This window comes from Colius striatus, chromosome 9, assembly GCF_028858725.1.
Source record: "Colius striatus isolate bColStr4 chromosome 9, bColStr4.1.hap1, whole genome shotgun sequence".
In the NCBI taxonomy this organism is placed as follows: Eukaryota; Metazoa; Chordata; class Aves; order Coliiformes; family Coliidae; genus Colius; species Colius striatus.
In genome coordinates, this window is record NC_084767.1 from 24,510,278 (window position 1) to 24,534,657 (window position 24,380).

At 43.5% G+C, this 24,380-nt stretch overlaps 1 protein-coding gene across 5 annotated transcripts in view; it reads left to right on the forward strand.

Annotated features, from left to right (window-relative positions):
- The first annotated feature begins 530 nt into the window (after positions 1 to 530).
- Positions 531 to 24,380, forward strand: part of FN1 (fibronectin 1) — a 58,475-nt gene continuing 34,625 nt past the window's right edge. Inside the window, exons 1-17 of one of the 5 annotated variants that reach the window (XM_062003003.1) lie at positions 531 to 788; positions 1,117 to 1,245; positions 2,721 to 2,858; positions 4,658 to 4,789; positions 4,900 to 5,037; positions 7,559 to 7,717; positions 9,062 to 9,262; positions 9,750 to 9,929; positions 11,403 to 11,579; positions 12,508 to 12,660; positions 14,543 to 14,671; positions 16,223 to 16,366; positions 19,467 to 19,588; positions 20,826 to 21,003; positions 21,120 to 21,296; positions 23,722 to 23,850; positions 23,965 to 24,054. In XM_062003003.1, coding sequence (XP_061858987.1) covers positions 632 to 788; positions 1,117 to 1,245; positions 2,721 to 2,858; positions 4,658 to 4,789; positions 4,900 to 5,037; positions 7,559 to 7,717; positions 9,062 to 9,262; positions 9,750 to 9,929; positions 11,403 to 11,579; positions 12,508 to 12,660; positions 14,543 to 14,671; positions 16,223 to 16,366; positions 19,467 to 19,588; positions 20,826 to 21,003; positions 21,120 to 21,296; positions 23,722 to 23,850; positions 23,965 to 24,054 — 2,533 coding nt within the window. In that variant the 5' untranslated portion in view covers positions 531 to 631. The remainder of the gene's footprint in view (positions 789 to 1,116; positions 1,246 to 2,720; positions 2,859 to 4,657; positions 4,790 to 4,899; positions 5,038 to 7,558; positions 7,718 to 9,061; positions 9,263 to 9,749; positions 9,930 to 11,402; positions 11,580 to 12,507; positions 12,661 to 14,542; positions 14,672 to 16,222; positions 16,367 to 19,466; positions 19,589 to 20,825; positions 21,004 to 21,119; positions 21,297 to 23,721; positions 23,851 to 23,964; positions 24,055 to 24,380) is intronic. The other 4 variants (XM_062002999.1, XM_062003000.1, XM_062002998.1 and 1 more) reach the window with 4 other exon arrangements.

Below are 24,380 nucleotides of genomic sequence, written 5' to 3' on the forward strand. Positions count from 1 at the left end.
TTTTCCAAGTGAGGTGTGAAAGATTTTAACCTTGAGTCACTAGCAGTAGATAAAACATCACTTCGGGTTTCCTATTTCCAACCTGTACACGTATGTTACCCTCAACTTCCCTGACACGCGCAGGACGTTATTTCTCCTGAATGGAGCAGTATCAGCTTACAGGCAGCATTGCTCAAAGGAAAAAGTAAAGTTTGTCGTTCTCCCCAAAAAGCCATTTTGTTAAGCCAAATCCTCCACAAAATGGCACGAGCGCCTCGCAGCCCGCCCTCCCTGCGGGGACGGGCCTTCCACCCCGGCCGGGCTCCGCGCACAGCCCGTCGTTCGCAGCCCCCGCCCCGGCCTTTTGTAGCGGCCGGACCGGGGACGGGGACGGGGACGGGGACGGGGACGGGGACGGGGACGGGCCGGCTGCTCTCAGCGGGGCGGCGGCGGCCCCCGCCCAGCCCCCGGCGGCGTCGAGGCCAATGGGCGCCGGGGCGGCGGCGGCCGCCCCCTCCCCGCGCCTCCTGCCCTATATAGTGCCCGGGCGCCGCCGCTGTCCCGTCCGTCGGGCTGCCTGCGAGAGGCGGTGCCGTGCCGTGCCGTGCCGTGCCGTGCCGTGCCGTGCCGTGCCGTGCCGTGCCGTGCCAGGATGCCGGGCCGCACCGTGTGGCGGCTGGCGCTGCTAGCTCTCTGCCTAGGGGCTGCAGCAGCGGGAGGTGGCGGCGGGCAGCGCCGCGGAGGCGGCAAGAGCCGGCGGCAGGCGCAGACCACCTCGGTACCTCAAGGCACCCCCGCGCAGGGCAAGCGTGAGTACCGCGCCGGGATGGGATCCCGCGGGCAGGACAGGGCAGGACAGGGCATGGCGGAGGGCTGGGCCCGGCCCCTCCGCAGCGCGGACGCGATGCCAGCGTTGCCCTGAGGCCCTGGAGCCCCGGCCGTGCTGGATAACCTTCGGGTGTTTCTTTCTGTCCGTCGGGCTCGGCAGGACCTGCACACGTGGGTCTGCGGCGCGGCAGCCGGTGCCCGCGGTAGGCGCTGGTTGCCAGTGCTGTGCCCCTTCCCTTCCGACCTCTGCCGCCGGTAACTCCAAACTTTTCTCTTTCCCCTCTGCATCCCTTCTTCTCTCACCCCCAGAGACTTGTTATGACAATGGAAGGTACTACCAGATAAACCAGCAATGGGAGCGCATATACCTGGGAAACACACTGGTGTGTACGTGCTACGGTGGAAGCCGAGGGTTTAACTGCGAAAGCAAGCCTGAGCGTAAGTTGGTGGTCTTTTTGTTTTTTTTGGTCTGCATCGAGACTCCACCGTGGCTTTTTATGCCGAGTAAGCTGAACCTTGTACCAAGTTGTACCTGGCAGAGCTGGTTTTCAGCTGAAGTTTGCTATTTAGAGTCAGTAACGGATATACACTCAATTACACTGAAGATCTGGCTTGGGATTTTAAGAAATGCTTTTCATTAGTGATGGGCCTGCCACCAGGACCCTGGGCCAAACATCACTCATCTCTCTGGGGGATTGGATCTAAACATTGATTTTGGAGCCAACCTCTCTCTTTTTTTTTTTTTTTAATGAACTGAACTGACTCCTGGACTCGCACAGGGGAAGTTCAAATCTGGAGTCACTTTGCAGCTCTGACTCTGTGCTGTTTGATTTCTTCACCCCAACTTTTCATAGTTGTGCAGTGTCGTCAGCTTGTTTAAAAATATTTCAACCTACAGCTTTCCACAGGCCCCCAGCCTGCTGCGAGCTTTCTATAATTGAGTGTAAAATGAGACTGTTTAGTCTTCTCCAGAAAAAGTTTAAGTAACAGAAAGAACTTTAAATGTAATGTCTTCTGGAAGATGCATCTCTCTGGAATACAGTGTAGTTTAGGTTATCAGATGCAATCTATCTGTGTTTACTGGTCCGAAGCCACTGGTTTGCCATGGCTCCTTTATGCTGTTCTGGAGCATAAAGAGAGAAAAACTGGTTCCTGGCTGATAGTCTTCATGTAAGACAGGTGGGAGTGTCCCAGCAATCCCTGTTGCAAGGCTTGGCTGCTGTCTGCCTCGCGGCTAGAGTATTTTCAGGAGTACTTAGTCCCCATACTCTTCCATAAAAAGAGGTTTTAACTAATTTTCCCTGCAGGGATTCCCAGTTTTTACAGTCTCCAAGTCAAATAGCAATTTTCCCTTATGGCACAGTTATCTGTCTGGTAGTGAAGAAAGTTGTTCTGTTGCAGATCTCAAGTCTGTTGGCAACACTGAGATAACCATTCTGTAATCACTTACTCATGCATGACTGTGAACAAGTAGTGCTTTTGACTTTGGTGGGACTGTTGCAGAATTTGGGATTAATATACTCCATTTTTGTGAAGTCAGAGTGAGCAGGATTGGCATGATGAAGCACACAGCTTCTAGAGCATGTTTGCTCCCTCCTGGCCTCTCTGTACTGTTGCACTTCTGACAGCTGGGATTGATCCTTTCAGGGCATGCCTTGCCTTTGTGGCATGTTCAACTTTTGCCTCACTGGGAGAGGGAAGCTAAGGTTATTCAGCATCATAGGGAGCTTGAGGGGGCAAATTTCACTCAACTTCCTCTCTGCTGTTCCATCCCAGGAGGAAACAAGAGACTGGTATGCATTTTTCCCCAGAAAAAAAAAAAAAGAGCATATAAGGAGGCAAGGAATGTGTGTTTCTGTTGACTGTACATATTAATGGCATGTTAAATGAAGTTGATTTTTCTCCCCTCATAGCTGAAGAGACTTGCTTTGACAAATACACTGGATCCACTTACCGAGTAGGGGAGACTTACGAGCGCCCCAAGGACTCCATGATCTGGGACTGTACTTGCATTGGAGCTGGACGTGGAAGAATCAGCTGCACTATTGCCAGTATGTAACTAAGAGGCTATTACTAGAGTTATTCTTCCTTAGCGTCATATTTTCCAGAGCAACTTACACAATATTCCCAATACCCATTAGCCAGAATTGGGGGGGGTTCAATCCAAAGCCCATTAAAATCTTGGAACTGAAGTCCTTGCTCCATGTACATGCATTTCAACAACTCCTCTTTTATTTAAGAGAGAAAGTGCTATGTGTAAAAACATAGGCCAAAAATTACTGTTAGTGTCCAGCCACACAGATTAGTGCAGGTTAGTATATTTTAGAATGTGTTACATCTTCACAGGCACAATTATGAAAGTAGTTTTTTGATTGGAAAAAAAGTGAGGGTCTGCTCTGCAGCTGATGAGTCAGAATAACACCGTCAGCATTAATGAGGCTACTCTGAATAAATAGTAATGCAAAAATACCACCTGAGAGCCAATCCCTCTGTCCTCCAAAAGTTTCATGCCAACACTTGTCTCTGAGGGAGCTGGGTTTTGATATCCAGACACCAGCTCAATGTGTTTCTGCAACAACCTTTTTCACTCGCCTGAGCTATACTTTCCTCTTGTTTCTCCCTCTCTTCTCTTGGTCCCTTCTCCTCAGCTCTCCCTTTCACATCTCTGTCTGGAAATCCTTTCCTTAATGAGTCACTGAATTGTTCAGAATTTCCTTTCAGTTTGTAATTAGACTTTCTGTGAGCACAGATGAAGATGACTGTGTGTCAGGACTTTTAGTCTGAGATTTCAAAGCCCCTGAGGCACCTTTTGAGAAGTCCCATTCTTAAAAAGTATCCAGTTTCTCTTTTAAGACACACATGCTGATCCTAGCAGCATTGCCACAGAAGACTCAGAAGCCAGCTATCATTAGAGCATGGAAAAAAGCGCATTAAATCTAACAAATAGAACCTAAGCCTTTCTGAATTTAATGGTATGTTATTGGGCAGGGATGATAAGTGCTGTAAGAAAAGACTCGGTAAGGAAATTGCAAACATAAGAGCAGTCTCATTTCCTCATCGGTCTGGTTTAGAGCTCACTGGAGAGTCTCGCTGACTGCAACTTTGCTTTCAATCAGTCTTCATAACTCTTAGATTCCCTGCTTTCATAAATGACCCAACAAAACATTTTAATGTCTCCTAATAAATGACTGGATGCATGTTTCTCCTTTTTTTCTTTCTTGGAAGACTGTGTTTGCAAACTGCCCTTCACCATGTTTCACTCCCTGAGCCTGGGCCAAATGGTGGGTGTGTGCTGCCTCAGGGCTGTGAGGTGCTGGCAGGCTGGGAATCTGCCTTTCAAGGACAGGGTTTCCAAACTCAACAAAACTGATGTCTCATGGGAGTATCACACCAAGCAGCTTATTCTCCACATGCTGACCTGGCTGCCGTGTCCCTCATGCTATATGGGGACAGTCACAGAGAGGCCCAGGTGGTACCAGCTCAGAACAAGATGGAGGCAACCTCTCCCTCACCAGCCCTCTGGCTGTCAGCAAGGCCTGAGAGAGAAATACTGGCTCCTCAGGCCCTGGCATTTGCCTTTCACCAGCCAAGTCTCAGCTGTAGTTTGAACTTGGAGGGAGTTAGCTGAGAGGACAGAGCCTGGGAGGCTCAGAAAATGTTGAGTACCAATGGCAAATGATGGGCACCATTTTTTAGACTGGTGGAAGAAGAGGCAGCTATGGCCTGGCCCATTCCTCACCACCCCCCAACTCCATCCTAACTGATCCCCAGTCAAGTAGCCCTTACCTTGTCCCCATGGTGCTGTTCCTGGTGGGGTCCCTCACCTCAGCTCTCCTCTGTCCTGCTGCAGATCGCTGCCATGAGGGTGGCCAGTCCTACAAGATCGGTGATACCTGGCGCCGGCCCCATGAGACTGGTGGCTACATGCTGGAGTGTGTGTGCCTGGGCAACGGGAAGGGTGAATGGACCTGCAAGCCTGTAGGTAGGTGTTTGCTCCCTTCTCCTTCAGTGTATGGGCAGCCTGACCTCTTCTCTGAGGTATCCCCATGTGGGATAGCCCTGGGTGGAATCTTATCCTCTTCCCTCTCATAGCTGAGCGATGCTATGACAACACGGCTGGGACATCCTATGTGGTTGGTGAGACCTGGGAGAAACCCTACCAGGGCTGGATGATGGTGGACTGCACCTGTCTGGGTGAAGGCAGCGGCCGTATCACCTGCACCTCTCGGAGTAAGTGCTCTCCTGGCATCTGCTGGCTGCTCCATTTTATCTATCTGTTCTGTGTCAAAAGAAAAGATGTTTGTTTTTCTGCCCCATTGCAAGTGACAGTAGTTGTAGAGGGATAGCCATCTCTTGAGGAGTGGGAAACATCACTCTGAGGTGAGAGGGGAAGCGTTTGCATGTCCTGGTTGCCGTTTGTGATCTGGGGACACGCCGGTCTGTGCTTATGACAGAATATTTGGATTGTTTGGGGTTTTAACCTGATTTAGAGAGAAAGGTTTAAGCATTCTACAGGACAGCTGAGTGACAGCTGTGTATCTCCCACAAAATCAGGGAGAATAGCCTGGTCTGCAAAGTAGTGGAAGGTTGGGCCTAATATCTCAGTTTCTGTTTTCTTTAAGAAGCCTCCTGAGGGAGAGTTAGGGGCTTTTAAAGCGAAATAGTTACCTGCTCCAACAGCAGAATCTGCCAGATAGAGAAAAAAGATGACATTTTTATTGCTATTTAATATATGTTAGTTAAAACAGTTTGTTTTGTTCACTCTGCAATCTAACTTGTTAAATTTTCCCTCAATATTGTCTTCAGTGTAAACATTCTTCATCAGTGCAGGTGTTTTTTTAAATTTTTACTTCATTGAAAAAAATTACCATAAAAAATCCTTTTTATTTGTATTTGCAAAGTAAACAGGGCTTTTAAAATCCCAAATCTTGCTTGTTTATCTACCTTCTGTTCCAGTTTTGTTAGGGGAAGACTCTGTTGTGGAGCTATCATAGTTTACACCACTTGCCTCAAAAAAATTGACTTTGTACCTTACACCTTTGTTACACAAGGTTTGAGAAACTCTTCTTTAGCCTTTAGATTGCCTCATATTCAGTTGCCTCAGGGCACAGAGATAATACCTTTCTGCTGATATAAACAGCAGACATGTAAAGAGCTGAAACACTAAGGAGGGTTGAGATTAAAACTGAAGATCTGGAGAGACTTTGTCAAGAAATAAGCTGTAAAAATCAAACCAGCCTTGGCATTATTAAGTATGTTAAAAATGCATGGGGAAAAATTACTAACTTTCAAATGCAAATGAATAAACCAGAATGTGTTTGTGAATTTTGGAGGAGTTATTATTACTAATAAAAATGATTTGGCAGTATCCTTCCTCCCATAACTCAGGTCTGCACTGTTGAACTGTAGGGGAAATTGTGATATAATGACCTGTTCAATTTTCATTCTGTTTTCCAAGTATAATTAAATAGAGAAATTGAAATTTGTGTGTGTAAAATGATAGCTGTAGCCCACAAAGGGGCATTACACTGAAGTATGTGCTGCTGTTATATATCCTTTATGGCCAATGTTTTCCAGAATCACAGCTGATTTCTTGGGAGACATTTCAGCTTTTCATTGTCTTAACTTAAAAATCTGAGTGTCCATAAGACAGAGTTTTTTCACATTTGTGAAATTACATTATGAATGCTTTGCCAATTTACTGCTCTTCGGCAAATACTCAGGCTTTGGTCATTTTAGCTGCTACAAGTTAGAAACATGTTTTCCACGTTTGTGTTCTATCTCATGTGCCCTTTCAGTGGTAATTTGGCACAATGTATATGTCCTTCCACAGTTCTTCATAAATCCATGTTCATTGAGCCATGATTATATTTGAGCTACTGTATCAAGTTACCCTTGAATGAGAAGGTAAACATTGTAATGGAAGAAGAACTAGTTAATCCATGTGGATCTGCCATCCAGGCAAATGTGGTTTGGTATGCTGTCCTTTGAACCCATTTAGTCAATTCATCAGGGGCTGTGGGTTATTAAAGACAACAGGGGGATTTAGAAAGTCTAATATAGCTGGTATGACATGAGTAGCTTACATTAGCTTTACTAGAGCTTCATGCTCACTTCTTTTGGAAGACATGAAATTTAACATATTGCCCTTAAACAGGTTTTAGTTTCTTCCAGCTAAAGTAGAGCCCCAAATTTGAACTGTGCCCTGTGTATAGTATGATGAAATGACACAGCTACAAAGACTTCTGCTTTTTTTAAAAAAAAAAGAAGAAAAAGAAAAGACATTAAAGAAGTTTAAGCTTTAAAGGTGTATTCTCGACTGAATGGGTTTTAGTATCAGGAATATTTGCAATCCCAAACATGCTTTTTCAGATTGATTTTGAACATAGCTTATCATGTTCACACTGGGTATATTATGACGCTAACTTTGACAATGGCTACAAGGTGAAATTGCAGTTCTGGAAATAAATGGGAATTTTCTCTTAGATTAAAGCATCAGGATTTTTAGAGTGCCTCAGCCTATACTCTTTAAGACAGGCATAGGGGACTTGTAATAGTGCACTCCAGAAAACGATGTGTGCTTTCAATAAAGGCTTTAAACTATAATCAGTGCACTCCAGAAAATGATGTGCGCTTTCAGTAAAGGCTTTAAACTATAATCTCATTTGATAGCATTGGTGGTTCAGTACTATAAACTGCACAGTGAAGCCATCCAGTGCAGAAATAGCTAACAATCATGTTTGTTATACAGATAGGTGCAATGACCATGACACCAAGACTTCCTACAGAATTGGAGACACCTGGAGCAAGAAGGATAACCGTGGAAACTTGCTTCAGTGCATCTGTACCGGTAACGGCAGAGGTGAATGGAAATGTGAAAGGCATACATCCCTGCATACGACTAGCACTGGTAAGTGGGGCATTTAGTGGGTAAGGGACAAGTAGTGGCACACTTTGAATGACTAGGGGTTGAAGTCAAATTGTGCCATCCTAATTTAGGTGTTGTCAGGGAAAGATCAGTAACAAAGAGAGTCAGAGTTCAGGAGGTGCACTTTGTTTGTGCATGTAAGATTAATTTATACCTTGTTCCTGTGCACAGATGAGTCGTGCATGTACAGCACAGTCACAGTGCAGTAAATCCCATGTAGGGCTGTGTATCCACATAAACTAGCTACCAGCTTTGTTTAAGAAGCATGAACTTTATGTGTTAACCTCAGGGTAACTGAAATGTCCCTAATTTAAGCTCCACTGAGAGCATCTGGTTTCTTTGACAAAATAAATGCACCTACTAATGGTTGAGCTTTAAACCCAGAAATGTCGAGGAATGTATACAATGCTATTTAATACAAGTACATTAGATAGTTTGTAATTTTAGTGTGAAATATTACCTACTTTATAGGTAGCATATAGTTTTTCCCCAAGGTTTGTTAAACTTTTCAGCTTCTAAATTATTTTTTCCCCATTTAAGGATCTAGGTTTCTTATTGGGAAGTGCAATGTAAAACTTCTATTTTTTTCGTCCAGTGCCTACATTACATTTTTCTTGGTAAATGACCTTTAATTGTTCCATACCAGCAGGTTAACTGCAAACTCTGAGAAGGTCCAAATTTCAAGATGCACAAAGCTTCAAGAGTGCCAGTATTTTGTTTCCATTATTATTTCCCCTATTTCAGCAGAGCTGGATTTGTGGATTCCTGTGGGGACAGTTAGGAAAAAATTCCACAATGTAGACAAGAAGCCTCTTTGTCTCTCAGTATTATTCCAGATGATAATGATGAAAAATTTTGATTCAAAGTTTAAAAATACTGAGTAGATGAATATGTTTGTGATTTATTTTGCTCCTTCAGTGAACAGTTCAAAATTAATCCTTTCTGGTTTATCTCCCTTCTTCTTTGGTAATTTTTTTGTCTTGTCACTAATCTTGATTTTTCTATTCTAGAATTCCTTCAACTAATTTTTTTCCCCCCAAAAAATTGTTTCTAAACAATTCCCGTGAAAAGCAGTTGACTCTCTTAATCCTTTCTAAAGCCACACTACAGTGGTGGAAACCAGAGGCTATCATTAGCAGAAGTGGAAGTTCTTTTAATTTTGAAGCTTGCTAAGTGGAATAATTAAAATGTGTCTAGGGAAGGTAAGAGTTGTGCCTTCGATATGATGGAGTGCCTTAAGGTTTTATTATTTCAGCATTTGATTGAAGCATTCTGTTCTTTAGCCTTGGATGCAGCGTCTCACCTCTCTCTCATGTTCTGCTGCAGGATCTGGCTCTCCTAGCATCACAAACGTGCAGACTGCATTGTACCAGCCCCAGCCTCAACAGCCCCAGCCTCAACCATATGGCCAGTGCATAACTGATAATGGAGTGGTGTACTCTGTGGGTATGCAGTGGCTCAAGACACAGGGCAGCCAACAAATGCTTTGTACCTGCCTGGGCAATGGAGTCAGCTGCCAGGAAATAGGTATGAGTTTGTATTTAGTGCCTGTTCAGTCCAGCAAGATCTTTGGGACCACTTTGGGGTTTAATTTCAAAATAGAGTCCTTTTGTGTGTGTATCAGAAATGTCTTTTGAACAAGACACTGCAGAAAGGTGCAAGGGTTGAAGAAATAGTTGTTTTTGTTATTTGAAGCCTGGTTCTGTAGGGCTGAAACATTTCCCAGGGAGTTATATATAACCTGCTGAGGGAAAACAGAGCCCTTGGGGAGCAGCATTAATAACTTTATTCAAATTGAACTGCGATAATGTATGTTTGGAAAGAATGTAAAAAAACTGACACAGCTGTCGAGCTAAGTTGTCTGTTGGTGTGTGTTGGCTCAGGTCCAGGACAGTCTGTGTGGGTTTGCAGCAGCCAGTGACTTGGTGCACAGGGGCTGTTGTTGTTTTAGAGCCCTAAGATTTGGAGATTGCTTTGAGCCAGAGTCTAATACTGTGATTTGCTTGTTTAAAAGCTGTGACCCAAACATATGGTGGCAATTCTGATGGAGAAGCCTGTGTTCTGCCTTTCACCTATGATGGAAGGACTTTCTATTCCTGCACTACTGAAGGTCGCACAGATGGGCATCTCTGGTGCAGCACCACTTCCAACTTTGAGCAAGACAGGAGATACTCCTTCTGTACTGAGCAGAATGGTAAGTTCTTCTCAGGAGAATTTTGCATGCATGTGACTCTCATGCATGCACAGATGGAAGAAGGAGCAGAGAACACAGCCACAGACTGCCTGAACAGTTCTAGTAGTCTGGAGGATCTCTAGCCATTCCTCAGCAGCAAGGCAGTGGAATAGAGGGTTGCCTGGTGTCAGGGCACTTATATCCCCTTGGCATCTTCAGAGGGTGCTCAGGATGATATAGGTGTAGTCTTTAAGTCCTGTTCTCTCTCCTCTGAGCTGACCGTAGAACCCAAATACTGTGTCAGGATAAGTCTTCGGCCCAAAGGATACTTAGACTTTGCTTGGCTCGGTTGCTAGATCAATGCCCATATTAGGCTGTGAAGAAGAGATATCCATGAAGTACAGTTTGTGCAGTGCTCTGTCCCTCCTTGCATATGACTATCTAGCCAGGTTGCCATATATAGCAGTAATTTTGGTGTGATTTGTGATTGCTGATCAAGAGCTGGTGCATGACTAATGTAGCAGCACTCTTCTTGTATGTGGATGGTCAGTGTTCTCTTTGCAGCAGAGGTCTACCTGTCTGGTTGCACTTCCTGGAAACCACATCAGATATCCAGGGAACAGTATCCAGGCAGCTTCTCTGGGATCTGATCTTAGAGAGAATTTTTCATGTTCCCACATGAAAGAACTGCTTCTTGCTTTGCATAGATTATTTATCTTTTTCTACTCTGTTCTACTTCAGTTGTTTTTTCTGATAAAAGTCAAGCCTTTCTCTGTAGCACATATGATATTCTTTCTTTTAAAATAAACAAAAAAACAACCCCCCCAAAAAAAACCCACCATGGAGTCTTCCTGTCCACACACACATTCTTGTTTTAGTGAGATTTCTTGTAATACACCAGGGAATGAGAAATATCAATATAGGAAAATCTTCAGTAAATGCCTCTTTGTTCTCCATTGTTTGTAAAGCAGAGTTGCTTAAGAGATAAGTAGTTTGGGTAGATTACACCTTCTTTCCACTGCTGCTTGCAAAACATAAAGCTTCCAACCTTCAGAAATATTTTGGGTAACAATTCAGTTCTGAGGGTTAAAGCTTTATTTTTGAATCCAAAAGGCACAACTGCATAATAGCTTTAGCGAGAAAATACAGGTATGCTGGAAACTGTGAGTTTCTTTGATTCCCTGAGCTTGGGCATAAAGGGTCTGCAAAGCTACTTCCCGAACAAGGTAAGCCTTAGTTTTCCCTGTTCGCCAGGAATTCTCATGGCTGGGTCTGCAGCTCCTTCCAAAGCAAATTTTGAACTGAATTGACCTTGTGCAATGCTTATGTTTCCAGATCTGAATTCATTAAAGCCAAGAAAAGGGGGCTGTGGATAACGTACAGGCTACATGTGAGAAAAAATAGTGCTAGTGGTTTGTTTTCCAAGCTCTTCCATGCATGCTAAGGGAAAGCACAAGCTTCATTTGCATCTGTTTTCATTTCACTTTTGTACAGTTTTGGTCCAGACACGTGGTGGCAATTCCAATGGTGCCCTGTGCCACTTCCCCTTCCTGTACAACAACCGTAACTACACTGACTGTACTTCTGAGGGACGGAGAGACAACATGAAATGGTGTGGAACCACTGAGAACTATGATGCTGACCAGAAATTTGGTTTCTGCCCTATGGCTGGTAAGGCTGAGAACCATAAAGGGATTATGGAATAGCTGTAAGTGGTTCTTTGAGCTGGATAGTAAGGAACTGTCTATTATTACTCAGTTACTGATGACTTCCAGTGAGCTGCATTCCAGCCCAAAATCCTTGAAGGCATTTCTGAAGTTTTCTTTTGTCCTCTTTTTCCCCATTGATCACCTCTATCAGAGACTCAGGCAACAGCAGGAGAAGGCAATTTTCTTTACTGCTTTGCTACGTGCCAGTGCTAGGCACACCACTCAGCTGGTGCAAAGTGAAGTAGATCCATTAGAGAACACTGGACTATAGTGCTCTGTAGCAAGTGGGATTTTTATCTTAACAACTGCGAAAACTTCTCCCTGATGACTTATCACTTCCCCTCGCCTGATCTCTAGTTAGGAGTAAGCCTGTAGTTGTAATATCAGCATGTACCCTGCAAACAGCAATAATGTCAACATCAATATTGCGGTCCATTCCTACAGTCCATGCTTTTCTCTGTAATGCCAAGACGAGACATGCTGGAGGGAATGTAACTACTAATTCTTAAATGAAAGGCTTTTGGTAACTAATGGCAATACAGCATCTGAGTCCTTAAAGAGCTTTCGGAACACACAGGTCTTCAAGTGGCTATGTTCACATAGAGGCATAGAATCATGTATGTAAGAAGAACAGCATCCTTTGCAGATTTTATGGAAGCTATTTCTAGTAGCTTTCAAATGAAAATAAGTGAGCCCTACAAGGGATCTGCACTTAGAAATTGTCATCACTCAGAAAAAATGCTGTTCAAAATTGAGTAGATGCCTAAAGCTTCCTTGTTAAGATGCAGAAACCATTAAACTGTATAAAGGGGCATTGCAAATACTAAAATCCCTCAAGATCTTGTTAATTGTAGCCACATAAAATCTGATTTTGCTTTCTTCTCAACCAGCCCATGAAGAAATCTGTACAACCAATGAGGGTGTCATGTACCGTGTTGGAGACCAGTGGGATAAACAACACGACATGGGCCACATGATGAGATGTACTTGTGTAGGAAATGGCCGTGGAGAATGGACTTGCATTGCATATTCCCAGCTCAGAGGTACTGATTTTCATGTCACTATCACCACTTTAGTCTGTTTGAGGAGTGGGAGAAATTGGTTTTCTTTCCCATCACTGTGAGTTCAATCTCAGGCTCAAGACATGTATATTGTCAAGCTTTTCTTTGGAGTAGCAAGGGAATCAGAGGAGCTTCGTGAAGTTCCATTCTTGTTTACATAGTGCAAAAGTACCATTTCAGCCTTTGCAGACTTGCAAGCTGAGGCAAGCCTTGATTAACTTGATCAGTAGGTATCCCTACCTCCTTTTCTCTAAGGTTAGGGATCAGCACTGCTGAGACTTTAGAGAGAGCTCAGCAGGGCACCTCTGTCTCTGACGAGCAGACAAAATCCCAGGCTAGTCTGAAGTTTGAATGCAGAGCTGTCCTATTTTATTGTTCTGCAATTAAGTTTTCAATTTCACTGTGCTGGATTAGCCCTTTGCTGGCTAACCTATATGAAAAGTTGGCAGGACAGCACTGAGATTACTCTTTATTTATTTACTTATTTATATGAGTGGTCCAAGTGGAGAAGTGCTTAAGCAATACCAAAAAAAGAAGACTAAAAAGCACAGACATTTGATCATCCTACAGCTAGCTCACAGCACTGGCTTCATGTCTGGAAAAGGCAGGGGGGTTGCTGTCATGCAGCCAAGAAAGGACTCTTAACGCCACTGTTGAAACAGGATATAATTTATAGGGAAAGGCTCACTCAAGAGTTTTGGGAGTGTTTTTTTTTCATGTGTTTCCTGCAGAACAGTGAGAAATACACTGCTAAAAGTTTTGGTCTCGGAAACTCCTTTTTCCACATATACAGCTAGTTCTCTGCAGTTTCATTTTGGAATTAAAGTGGCCTTTCTTGATGATGGGGGCATAGAGATACTTTCGATTTTCAAAAGGCAAAGGTTATCTAAGTAGAGCTGTTTAAACAGAGCAGTCAGAGAAGGTCCTTAGTGACCATAGAATAGATCCATAGAGGGTCTGAGCACTGCCTGGTTTATCCTGTTGCCATGCCTGTGGTGTGGGAAAGTATGATGGGGAATGAAAGCCTGGGATTAAATGAGTCACTACCCAAGGACAGATGACTTGTGATTGGCTCCAGAAATGAACTTGGGTCTCTTGGGTTCCAGTTAACAAAACAGCATGCTTTTGGGGTGGTTACTGTGTTTGTTTTGTCTTTCTGCTCCTTGCTGTCATTAGGCTGGCGTCAGGAATTCTGGGCCGGATCACAGATTGACACATCACCATTGAACCTAATGGACTGTTACCATTTTACTTAAGCATGGAATTTGGATCTGGTTACTGTGTTTTGAGGGAATAGTAGATTAGTAGGCACCAGTAGCATCTTGAATGTGTGATAGATCTGGTCCTGTCTTTAGAAATACTCAGCAGAATAACATCATGAGGATGCTTGTACAGCTTTGTGGTTCTCTCTCGAGATTTGGAGTAGCCCTTTTCTCCTTGTGTAGCTCTACTGATTTCAGACAGTGCTTTCTGAGGTCTTTCAGTCTAGACCATTCTCAGACTAGGCAGTGAGAGGCTTAGTGTGCTGTTTTAGGTTTTCTTTCACAGGTGGAATCTGTCAAAAGGAACAACGAGGCAGTTCAGTAGTTTGGGTAATGTACAGTACTGCATCCTACAGACCTCTTTTTTGCAATTATTGCTTATTTACATGCTGCTGATAAGTGAACTTGGGAGCAGTGATGCATTTGCAGCATTAATCTGTTATGAACACAGATACCAGGAAAACTCCCTTTTGCTTGAATGAAGCTGCTTGTGATCAGTCTCTGTGAGCTGATGGAGAGGAAGGAACAATGTGCCAAGCAGAAGTATTTTGTCTTAAGGCTTAGACCTATTGCTGACAAGCTGTCTGCTCTTTCTCAAACAGACCAGTGCATTGTGGATGGTATCACCTATGATGTGAACCAGACCTTCCACAAGCGTCACGATGAGGGGCACATGCTGAACTGTACATGCTTTGGCCAGGGCCGGGGGAGATGGAAATGTGATCCTGTTGGTAAGTCACCAGCTTCTCCCACTTGCTGTCACACTCTGTGGCTCTGTGGAAACTGGTTACGGCGTGGTGAAACCGGTATGGGAGTTTGGGCCCAGTCTTTGCCTACTTTCTGCCCTGAATTGCACAACTGCAAAAGCAGAGCTAACACTGGATTTGCTGGAGAGTAAGTGAAAGGGCATTCTTAGTTTTAAGAACTTAAGCTTGGGTTGTGAGACATGCTGCAGAAGGCAATGATGGTGCAGTAGCAACAGACTGTGGCAATGTACCTCTTAAAATGTAACAGGTTGTAGTGACAGGCTGATTTGGCCCAATTCTGGTACCTGAGCTCTTGGCCTAGAAGGAGGCAGGGCTCTCAGCCTGAATGCTGATAAAAAAGTATGCAGCTAGGCAGTCATGCTAGAATCAGTTTTCTTACCTTTCTATATCCTAAAATCTCCTCATTGGACTGAGAAAGGAGAACCAGGGTATATTAACTTACCTTGGACTAAATTGATTTTTTTGGCTGACCATTTTTCTGGCAAAGAGAGAAAGCTCAGGATGAGAACATGTGTTAATAGCACTCTGGAGGTCAGCTAAAACCATCGTGGCTTTCTGCAGGAATGAGGAGATTTCATCTCTTCTGCCTCCTCCCTCTTTCCTAGTGAACCTAGATTGGAAGATAAGACCTGACTGTTTGCTTTGCAATTACTAAATCAAAGAGAGCTTCAAACTATTGCCAACAAAACCTATTAAAAAGTACTAGTGTTAAAGTTCTGCTTTATTTACAATAATATCTCTACATGTTTACTGGAAGAAGTTGGATTGTAAAGTTCCTGAAAATAACTGCTTTGAAAGAAGGGGAGGGGATGTCATTTCAGTTATTTGTAAAGGTGCAATCAATTTATTTTTGTTGTCTCTCTCTAAAGGAGGTTCCTGTTTATCTGAGCAAGTATAATTCTAGTTCCCACTGAAAATTTCCGTTGAGACAGAAATGCAGGCATAGGTCAGACTAGAAGGTGTACTGAAGTGTTGGTACTGTGTTGTATTTACACTAGCAAAGCTGATTTCAGGATTTGATCAATCCTCCTTTGGTTTATATAATCATAAATCTGGAAAGACTGCTGAAAATTAATGGGTGACTTCAGACTTAGAAAGTGTAATCGAATTTTGATGAAGCCAACAGGACTTTTGCCATCGATTTCTTTGAGCGGCATAGTTTTTTGGATGAGAGATGAACTTAGTTGACTGGAGCAGAATTGGGGTCTACAATAGGTAGTTAAAAATAAATCCTTTCTGGAAGGAAGACCCCATTGACTTCCCTGGAAAGCTTACCAGGTGGACAGCCTGTACTTAACAGTATCCTAAGAAATGCATCACAGCTGAGTTAGCCCCCAAGTATCTAACTTAACATGTGCAGTGATATATCAAGGACCTTGATGTCCGCAAACCAACATTGGTGTTACATTTCCGTCTTTAAAAGTTTCTTGTGACTTGCTCTTCTGTGTTCAGAATAGATTCTTCACTATAATCTCAGTAACACACAGTGATTAACTGTCTCATTTGTGCCTTTAGATCAATGCCAAGATTCAGAAACTCGTACCTTTTACCAAATTGGAGACTCTTGGGAGAAATATGTCCATGGTGTCAGATACCAGTGCTATTGCTACGGTCGTGGTATTGGAGAATGGCATTGCCAGCCTCTGCAGACCTATCCTGGTAAGAAACTAAACAGACAACTAACTCATCTGCTGAGTAAGAGGCTGAGTAAGGCTGAGGAAAGTGATCTTTACACACCTTACCTGTTCAGATTTCGGTAAATTATTCCTTTTGTTTTCCTTTTTAAACAGAACCATTTTCCCTCTGCCCTTGGCAGACTCAGACAGGTGTCATGATTACAAAGAGGGGACCAGGCTGTTAACAGCTTTTCCTGTGGCCAGAGTTAGTTTAGAGAATGACTATTAGTTCACACAACAACTTGGGTTTACATTGCCTCTTGATGCTTAGTGATATCACACCTGCAACCTTCAGTTCCTGTTGCTCAAGACTCTTACACATCTAGTCTTTCCTTTTTGACTCACTAGAGAAGCAAAATCCACTGTGGAATGAAACAATTTTCCTGATAGTGCCCTGAAGAAATTAAATATTTGAACTTTTGTTGCACAGTCCTTTCCAGGAAACCTTTATAGGGTCAGGCAATGCCTGTTTGTTGACTTGTTCTGTTTCAATTCCCAGAACAGAACATGATAAGGGGAAACTCTCTACTTTCCCCTTTAAGGTTGCAACCACTACTGTCTTAATATGAGATGAAATATTAAAGTTTGTTGTTGCTTCCTTGGTGGGAGAAGACTGTTCATGTCATTGGTTCCCCAGGCCATCTCTGAGTGTAAATGTAGAGGAACTGCATAAGGATTAGATGTAGCAGTTTCAATGTTGAGGCGATTCTCTGCTTTTAGATCAAGATAGGTTAAAAAGAATCTGTCCACTCACTAGCTGCAATGCATTTATACCCTAAGTGCCCTGCAAGTAAGAAAGCAAATGTGAGGCTCATTCAGAGGGAGAGTTTTAATATTGGTGCCACTGCTGTAGAAGGGCAGTAGCCCCTTTCAAATCTGTTGCAACTATATACTTCACACAAGTAAGGTAAGTACCTCTTCACTGTGACTTGCTTCACAGAATCACAGAATTTCAAGGGTTGGAAGGGATCTGAAAAGATTGTCTAGTCTAACCGCCCTACCAGGGCCACCTAGAGTAGGTCACACAGGAACTCATCCAGGTGGGTTTTGATTGTCTCCAGAGAAGGAGACTCCACAACCCATCTGGGCAGCCTGTTTCAGTGCTCTGTCACCCTCACAGTGAAGAAATTCTTTCTTGTATTTCTTTGGAACCTCTTATATTCCAGCTTATACCCATTGCCCCTTGTCCCATCATTGGATGTCACTGAGAGGAGCCTGGCTCCATCCTCCTGACACCCATCCTTTACATATTTGTAAACATTAATTAGATCACCCCTCAGTCTCCTCCAGAAGAGTGCTCCACCCTCTTAATCATCTTTGTGGCCCTGTGCTGAACTCTCTCCAGCAGCTCCCTGTCCTTGAACAGAGAGGCCCAAAACTGGACACAATATTCCAGATGTGGTCTCATGAGGGCAGAGTAGAGGGGGAGGAGAACCTCTCTCCATCTACTGCCCACAGCCCTTCTAATACACCCCAGGATGCCGTTGGCCTTCTTGGCCACGAGGACACATTACTGGCTCATGCTCATCCTGCTGTCCTCCAGGACTCCCAGGTCCCTTTCCCCTACCCTGCTCTCTAACAGTTCATTCCCCAACCTGTACTGGTACCTGGGGTTATTCTTTCATAGATGCAAGACTCTACACTTGCCCTTCTTGAATTTCATTAGATTTCTCCCCACTGAACCCTCCAGCCTGTCCAAGTCTCCTTGAATAACAGCTTCATGCACATTGTATCCCTGTTGAACCTGACCTATACCCAGCAGTGCTGTCAATGAACTGACTGCACCTCTACCCATGGCTATACAGCTAGTGAGCCAGAGACAGGGAAAAGGACACTTGTCAGACAGAAGTGTGGACTTACCTCTGTTTGGGGCAGCAAACTAAGGAGGGCAGTAATAGGAGGCAGTCCTTCTGTGGACTTTTTTTCTTGAGTTTGAGTCCTGTCAGACTGCTTAAACAAACATGTCCCTGAATTATTTGAAATATGCATGCCTCCAGACTGGATGTAGATCAGGCTTTGGGCTTGTTTAGACACAAGAGTGACTAAAAATGTGTAAATAAACCAAATCTAATGTTTTTGAATGTAGATTTGGGATTAGATGAGCTTTGAAATTTTCTGTCTGTGGTCACAGGTTTGCTAAATATGGAGCATGTATATATGTTACACCTTATCCAAATAAATTATAATTAGAAATACTGGCACTGCAGGGAGGGTGAAGGTATTTAATGGCTGAAACAAGACACTTCCCCACAGATTCCATAATGTTCTTTGCTAGGATTTTTTGAGATCTAGCATGAGGACAGTGCGGCTGAGTGTTTCATGAAATCTCCCCAGTAGGACTGAGAGACACTGAAGGGAGAGCCATGGGATCATAAAACCTTTCCTTCTCTACTGGAGAGCTTTATAGGGAAAATACACCTGAGCCTGGTCTAAGTAAATGCAATTGGTAGTTGCAAGTGTTAGAGCACTGCTCAACTTGTATTTTCATGAGTTTATTGGCCTAATTTATCTCAAGACTTCCACCATCCCTTCTGGTGTGGTTTGTGTGCAGAAGACATGCCTCCCTACCTATGAAGTGCTCTACAGTCTCGTGAAAATTTTGTGTTTTAAATCAACTAAGAAATTTATTAAAATGATAAAACACTAATGTGTCTCTGCAGAACGTATTCAAGATCAGATCAGGGATCTGCCCTCACCATGCCACAAGATTAGACCTGGATTTGGCAGACGTTTCTCACCTATTTTCCTGCTCCTATTGCAGAAGATAATAATTGATGAAAGCAGTTAGTGGCTGAGAAGCTCACTGTCTTTGAATAATACAACTCGACTTTGCAGACTTTTTCTATAGTAGGCTACTCTGGTTTTCTGTTTCATTGATAAGTCAGGAGAAATTAACCAAAACAGTGCATGTTAACTCCCCCACAGAATATATTTTAATTCACTAGTTTTCTAAGTAGTGATGAGGCATTAAGGATAGAAAGACTACTCAACCACTCTACTTTTTGGCTTTTTGGTGACCCCACAAAGAAGATAGAGGAAAAACATCTCCAGTATGTTAAAAGTGGCAATTCTTTTTTTTTCAGGATCATCTGGGCCTGTTCAGGTGATCATCACAGAGAGTGCAAATCAGCCAAACTCTCACCCCATCCAGTGGAATGCTCCTGAACGTTCTCACATCACCAAGTACATCTTGCGCTGGAGACCGGTGAGTGCTATCATCATTCATTCATCAAAACTACTTGACCTGGCCTTTTTTTTTCTGGTGTCTGAAAGAAGTGGCTGACAGACTTTCAGCAAACTTTAGTTGCTAATTCAGTGTCTTTGTCCTGTTGAGTCATTACTCTGAGGATCAAATACAACCCATGCTGTATAAGTACTTGATATTTTTCTGCCCAAACATTACTGGTCACTGTGTTCATGAAGTATCTTATTAACTAAAGCACTGGCACAGGGAGCAGACAAGTTTATATCCTTCCTCATTTTAACGTAACATAAATCCTTGTGGAAGCTTCTTCATCCTATGAGGCATTGTTTGAGTCCCCTGTGTGTATCCAGAGACAATTGGGATAGATTATGTACTATTAATGAGGAGGTAAAAAGGAGTAGAATATGAAGACATAAACAGCTAGTATAGGATTAAATCAACAGTGTCTCTCGTCTTCTCTAAAATGTAAACCAAACCAGGTTAACCGCTACCTCTTGGCTCATTCATATTTGAGGAATGATTTGGTTTAACCGATACAGATGAGTTGTGCTACTCAACACAACTTGTTGAACTTGCACAGTTCCCCTCAGTGCAGCTTCACAAAAGACCACTTAATGATAGAACATTAGTACCTTGATGATGCCTGTTATTAAGAGAATAATAAAGGCCCTGATCCAAAGCCATTAAAGGCACTCAGTTTTTTTACTGACTTCAGTATATCTTGGATCAAGGCCTGAGTGAAATGGACTTTAATACACTGGACTACAAACCTCAGAGGATGGAGCATTATTTTAGAGCTTCCCATACAGTTCAAATGGAGAGTAGAAGGGAAGAACTCTTCTGGATATTGTTTTCAGATCATGGTGCTATCATGAACAGCCTTCAAATGTGCATTTCCAGACATTCCTTCATGCCTTACTACACTTTTTATAACGGAATGAGTTTAGTTTCTGTATTACAAATAACGCTCCTTTCAAAGGAAACAGTCCAAAGCTAGATTGGTTTTCAGTTTACTGCAGTAAATCTTAATTGCCCAAAATGTCACTCGTTCTGCTTCCTGGCATCATTTACTCATCTCCTTTTACTTGATTCCATCTGTACTTTAGCCATCCAAGTCATACTTGTGTTTGAATACCACAGTGCTTGGTAGTGTGGGTTGTGTAGTGGGTTAGATCACTAGATACCTCCACTTGCAGGATAGGAATCTCTCACTGTTTGAGTGCCCTTGTTTGTGCAGAAAAATTCTGGAAGGCAGTGGAAGGAAGCCACCATCCCTGGCTACCAGAACTCCTACACCATCTCAGGCCTGAAGCCCGGTGTGATATATGAAGGACAGCTCATCAGTGTTCAGCGATACGGCCACAAAGAAGTCACCCGCTTTGATTTTACCACAACCAGCACCACTGCAGTGACAAGTAAGATGAACAGTGGGACATCCAGAAAAACCTGATCTCCTTCACCTAACTTTTTGTTTCATGTATTGTTACCACACAAGGAGCAATGGTAAATTGCACTTTCTTCTCTCTTGTAGGTAACACTGTTTCAGGAGAGACAACTCTTCTTCCTCCCGAGGTTGCTACTTCAGAGTCGGTCACTGAAATCACAGCCAACAGCTTTGTTGTCTCCTGGGTTTCTGCTTCTGACACAGTTTCTGGATTCCGTGTTGAGTATGAGCTGAGCGAGGAGGGTGATGAGCCACAGTATCTTGGTGAGACAATATTTGAGTCTACTAGACCAAAGCATTGCTAACTGTACATCGCTGTTTTCTGTGGTAGTCACTATAGCTAGTGTAAGTAGAGGATCTTTCTGTCTTTCAGTATGATTCAATTAGGATATGAGTGGCATGACTAGTTCAGATTAAAAGCTTGCTTAGTTCATTGTCCTTTCTCCATCAATGGCTGTAAATTCATGTTCAAGAAAGAGTATGTGAACAAGGCAAGTATATAGCAATACCCTCTCAGAAGAGTTTCTCAGGATCTTGCAGAGAGAAACTCTCTTAGCCAAGGGTGGTGGATTTATAATAACTGTGGGTAGGTACATTTATTATTTTCAGCTCCATGAATGTGTCCAGTCTTTTCCTTTTGAAATCGTGTAAATTTACTGCCTTCCACAGCATCCTGAAATAAGCTACAGTGCAGGTGAAAAAAGAACCAAATCTGTTTTTCAAACCTGCTGCGTGGCTAATTTCCCTTGCTCTACTTTTGTCCTTCTATCAGAATGAACACAGAGAAATCTTTCCCAAATACCCTTCTTGGCCACTTGTCATCTCAAGGGTGTCTGTTCCACTCTGCTCTGTCAGTTGTTTTGTTTGGATCAGATCTTACTCATCTTTCATAATGTGTCAGCTTCAGCTAAGCTGGGAAGCTGGTCATAGCAGTATCTTGCAAGGATTTGTGCATCTGCCCATGGGGCCTGTTCTGTTTAACATCCTCATCAGTGATCTGGATGAAGGGATCAAGTGCACTCACAGTAAGTTTGCAGGTGATATGAAACTGTGTGGGTGCGTAGATCTGCTTGAGGGCAGGAAGGCTCTTCAGAGAGACCTGGACAGGCTGGATAAATGGGCCGAGGCCAATTGTATGAGATTCAACAAGGCCAAGTACTGGGTCCTGCACTTGGGCCACGACAACCCCAGGCAATGCTACAGGCCTGGGGTAGAATGGTTGGAAAGCTGCCAGGGGTAAAAGGACCTGGGGGTGTTAATTGACAGCTACTTGAACACGAATGATCCGGCAGTGTGCCCAGGTGGACCAGAAGGTCAATGGCATTCTGGCTTCTATCAGAAATAGCATGGCCAGCAGGGACAAGGAAGTGATTATGTCCCTCTGTATTCAGCACTGGTGAGATGACACCTTGAACACTGTGTCCAGTTCTGGGCCCCTCACTACAAGAAGGACACTGAGGTGCTGAAGTGTGTCTAGAGATAAGCAACGAAGCTCGTGTAGGGTCTAGAGAACAAGTCTGATGAGGAGAAGCTGAGGGAACTGGGGATGTTTAGCCTAGAGAAAAGGAGACTGAGGGGAGACATGATCACTCTCTGCGAAGGAATGAATGACAGGACACAAGGAAATGAGCTAAAGTTGTGCCAGGGGAGGTTTAGGTTGGATATCAGGAAGAACTTTTTCACTGAGAGGGTTATTAAGCATTGGAACGGGCTGCCCAGGGAGATGGTGGAGTCACCATCCCTGGAGATATTCAGAGGAAATGTAGGTGAAGTACTGAGAGATATGGTTTAGTTTAGTGATGGGCCCGGCAGTGTGAGGTTAGTGATTGGACTCAATGGTCTTGAAAGTCTTCTCCCACTGTAATGTGTCTATGGGTCTATGATTCTATGATTTGAGGCTCTTCAGACATGAATATGATAGAAGAACAACATGAGAAAAAAAGCACTAGTCATCTGACTTAAAAATTCTCCCTGGACAGTTGATCCCCTGAACTCACAGGATTGGACTCATGAGCAGATGTAGCTTACACTGGAAGTGCCAGCACTTCACCACATTTCTAATCTGCACACAGCCCAGCCAGCTGAGCTGTGTTGTGAAGCAGCTTCTGAGCTCATGTATCTATGGACAGAGGCCAATTGGAAACCAATTTCCAGTTTCCCTTAAGATGCTTGGCTTCAGTCTGGCCAGTAAGGATCTGCATCATGGGAAATTTGCTACATCTGTCATGTAGGTAGACATCTGAGGGAAGGAAGCAGGGAGAGAAGCTCACCAGCCCTCATAATGTCATTCTTCTCCACTCATGAGTCAGTCTTTCCACTTAATCTATTCATATGAAAGCTTTTTCCATGTATTCCCATGTTGAAAATGCAACAGTCAGGGTATGAAGTGAGTGCTCAGCTGAGATTGCTAAATGCCAGCAGGGTGCAGGGGGCTGCAGCTCAAGCGGCCCTGCCGTATCACACATCAAGCCTTGTTGTCCTAGGTGTCTGTTGCTTAGTATGGAGATCTGTTCCAACTCTCCACACAGCTTTTCTGATGTAGACTAAAGACACAGTTCAGAGCAATTGCTGTTTTATTGCAGGAAGACTTTGATTCAGACCAGACTAGAACATAGGCCTCAGTTATTTCATTTGGAGAGAGAGTGAGAAGATGGAATTGCTAAGGCAATTTTTTTCCTGTCTTCCTTAGATCTTCCAAGCACAGCCACTTCTGTCAACATCCCTGACTTACTTCCTGGTCGCAAGTATATTGTTAATGTCTATCAGATCTCTGAAGAAGGAGAGCAGAATCTGATCCTGTCTACTTCTCAGACTACAGGTATGTGTGGGTGGGTGTTGCTGCATTCTGAAAGCTGATTTTATTGTTTGCCTAATAAATTTTTGTTACATCTTGTCGTCACACTTGCTGTCCTCTGTTTATTCCCTTAAACAGCTCCTGATGCACCTCCTGATCACACCGTGGAAAGTGTAGATGACACATCAATTGTCATTAGCTGGAGCAGACCACAGGCTCCAATCACAGGTTTGTCCAATTGGAGTGCATCTGTTTTGCACTATTGGAAGAATCTGAAATCTAGGTAAAAAAGAAAATTAAGTGTAAGTCAGACCGAGGAGTAGTGCACCATTTGGCCCAGTCTGAGAGAGATGGAGTTTAGTATTTCCTTGGTTTCACTGAACCAAGCAATTCATGAGGCTGGATACCAAACAAGTCCCTCTGGATTTTTGTTAAATAAAAATAAGCCCCATGACCTTCTCTTTGAATCTGTCATGCAGACCATTGAATAACAAGCATGAGAACTCTACAGACCAAAATCCACATATCAAAACTCAGATATATTCTAATCCAGG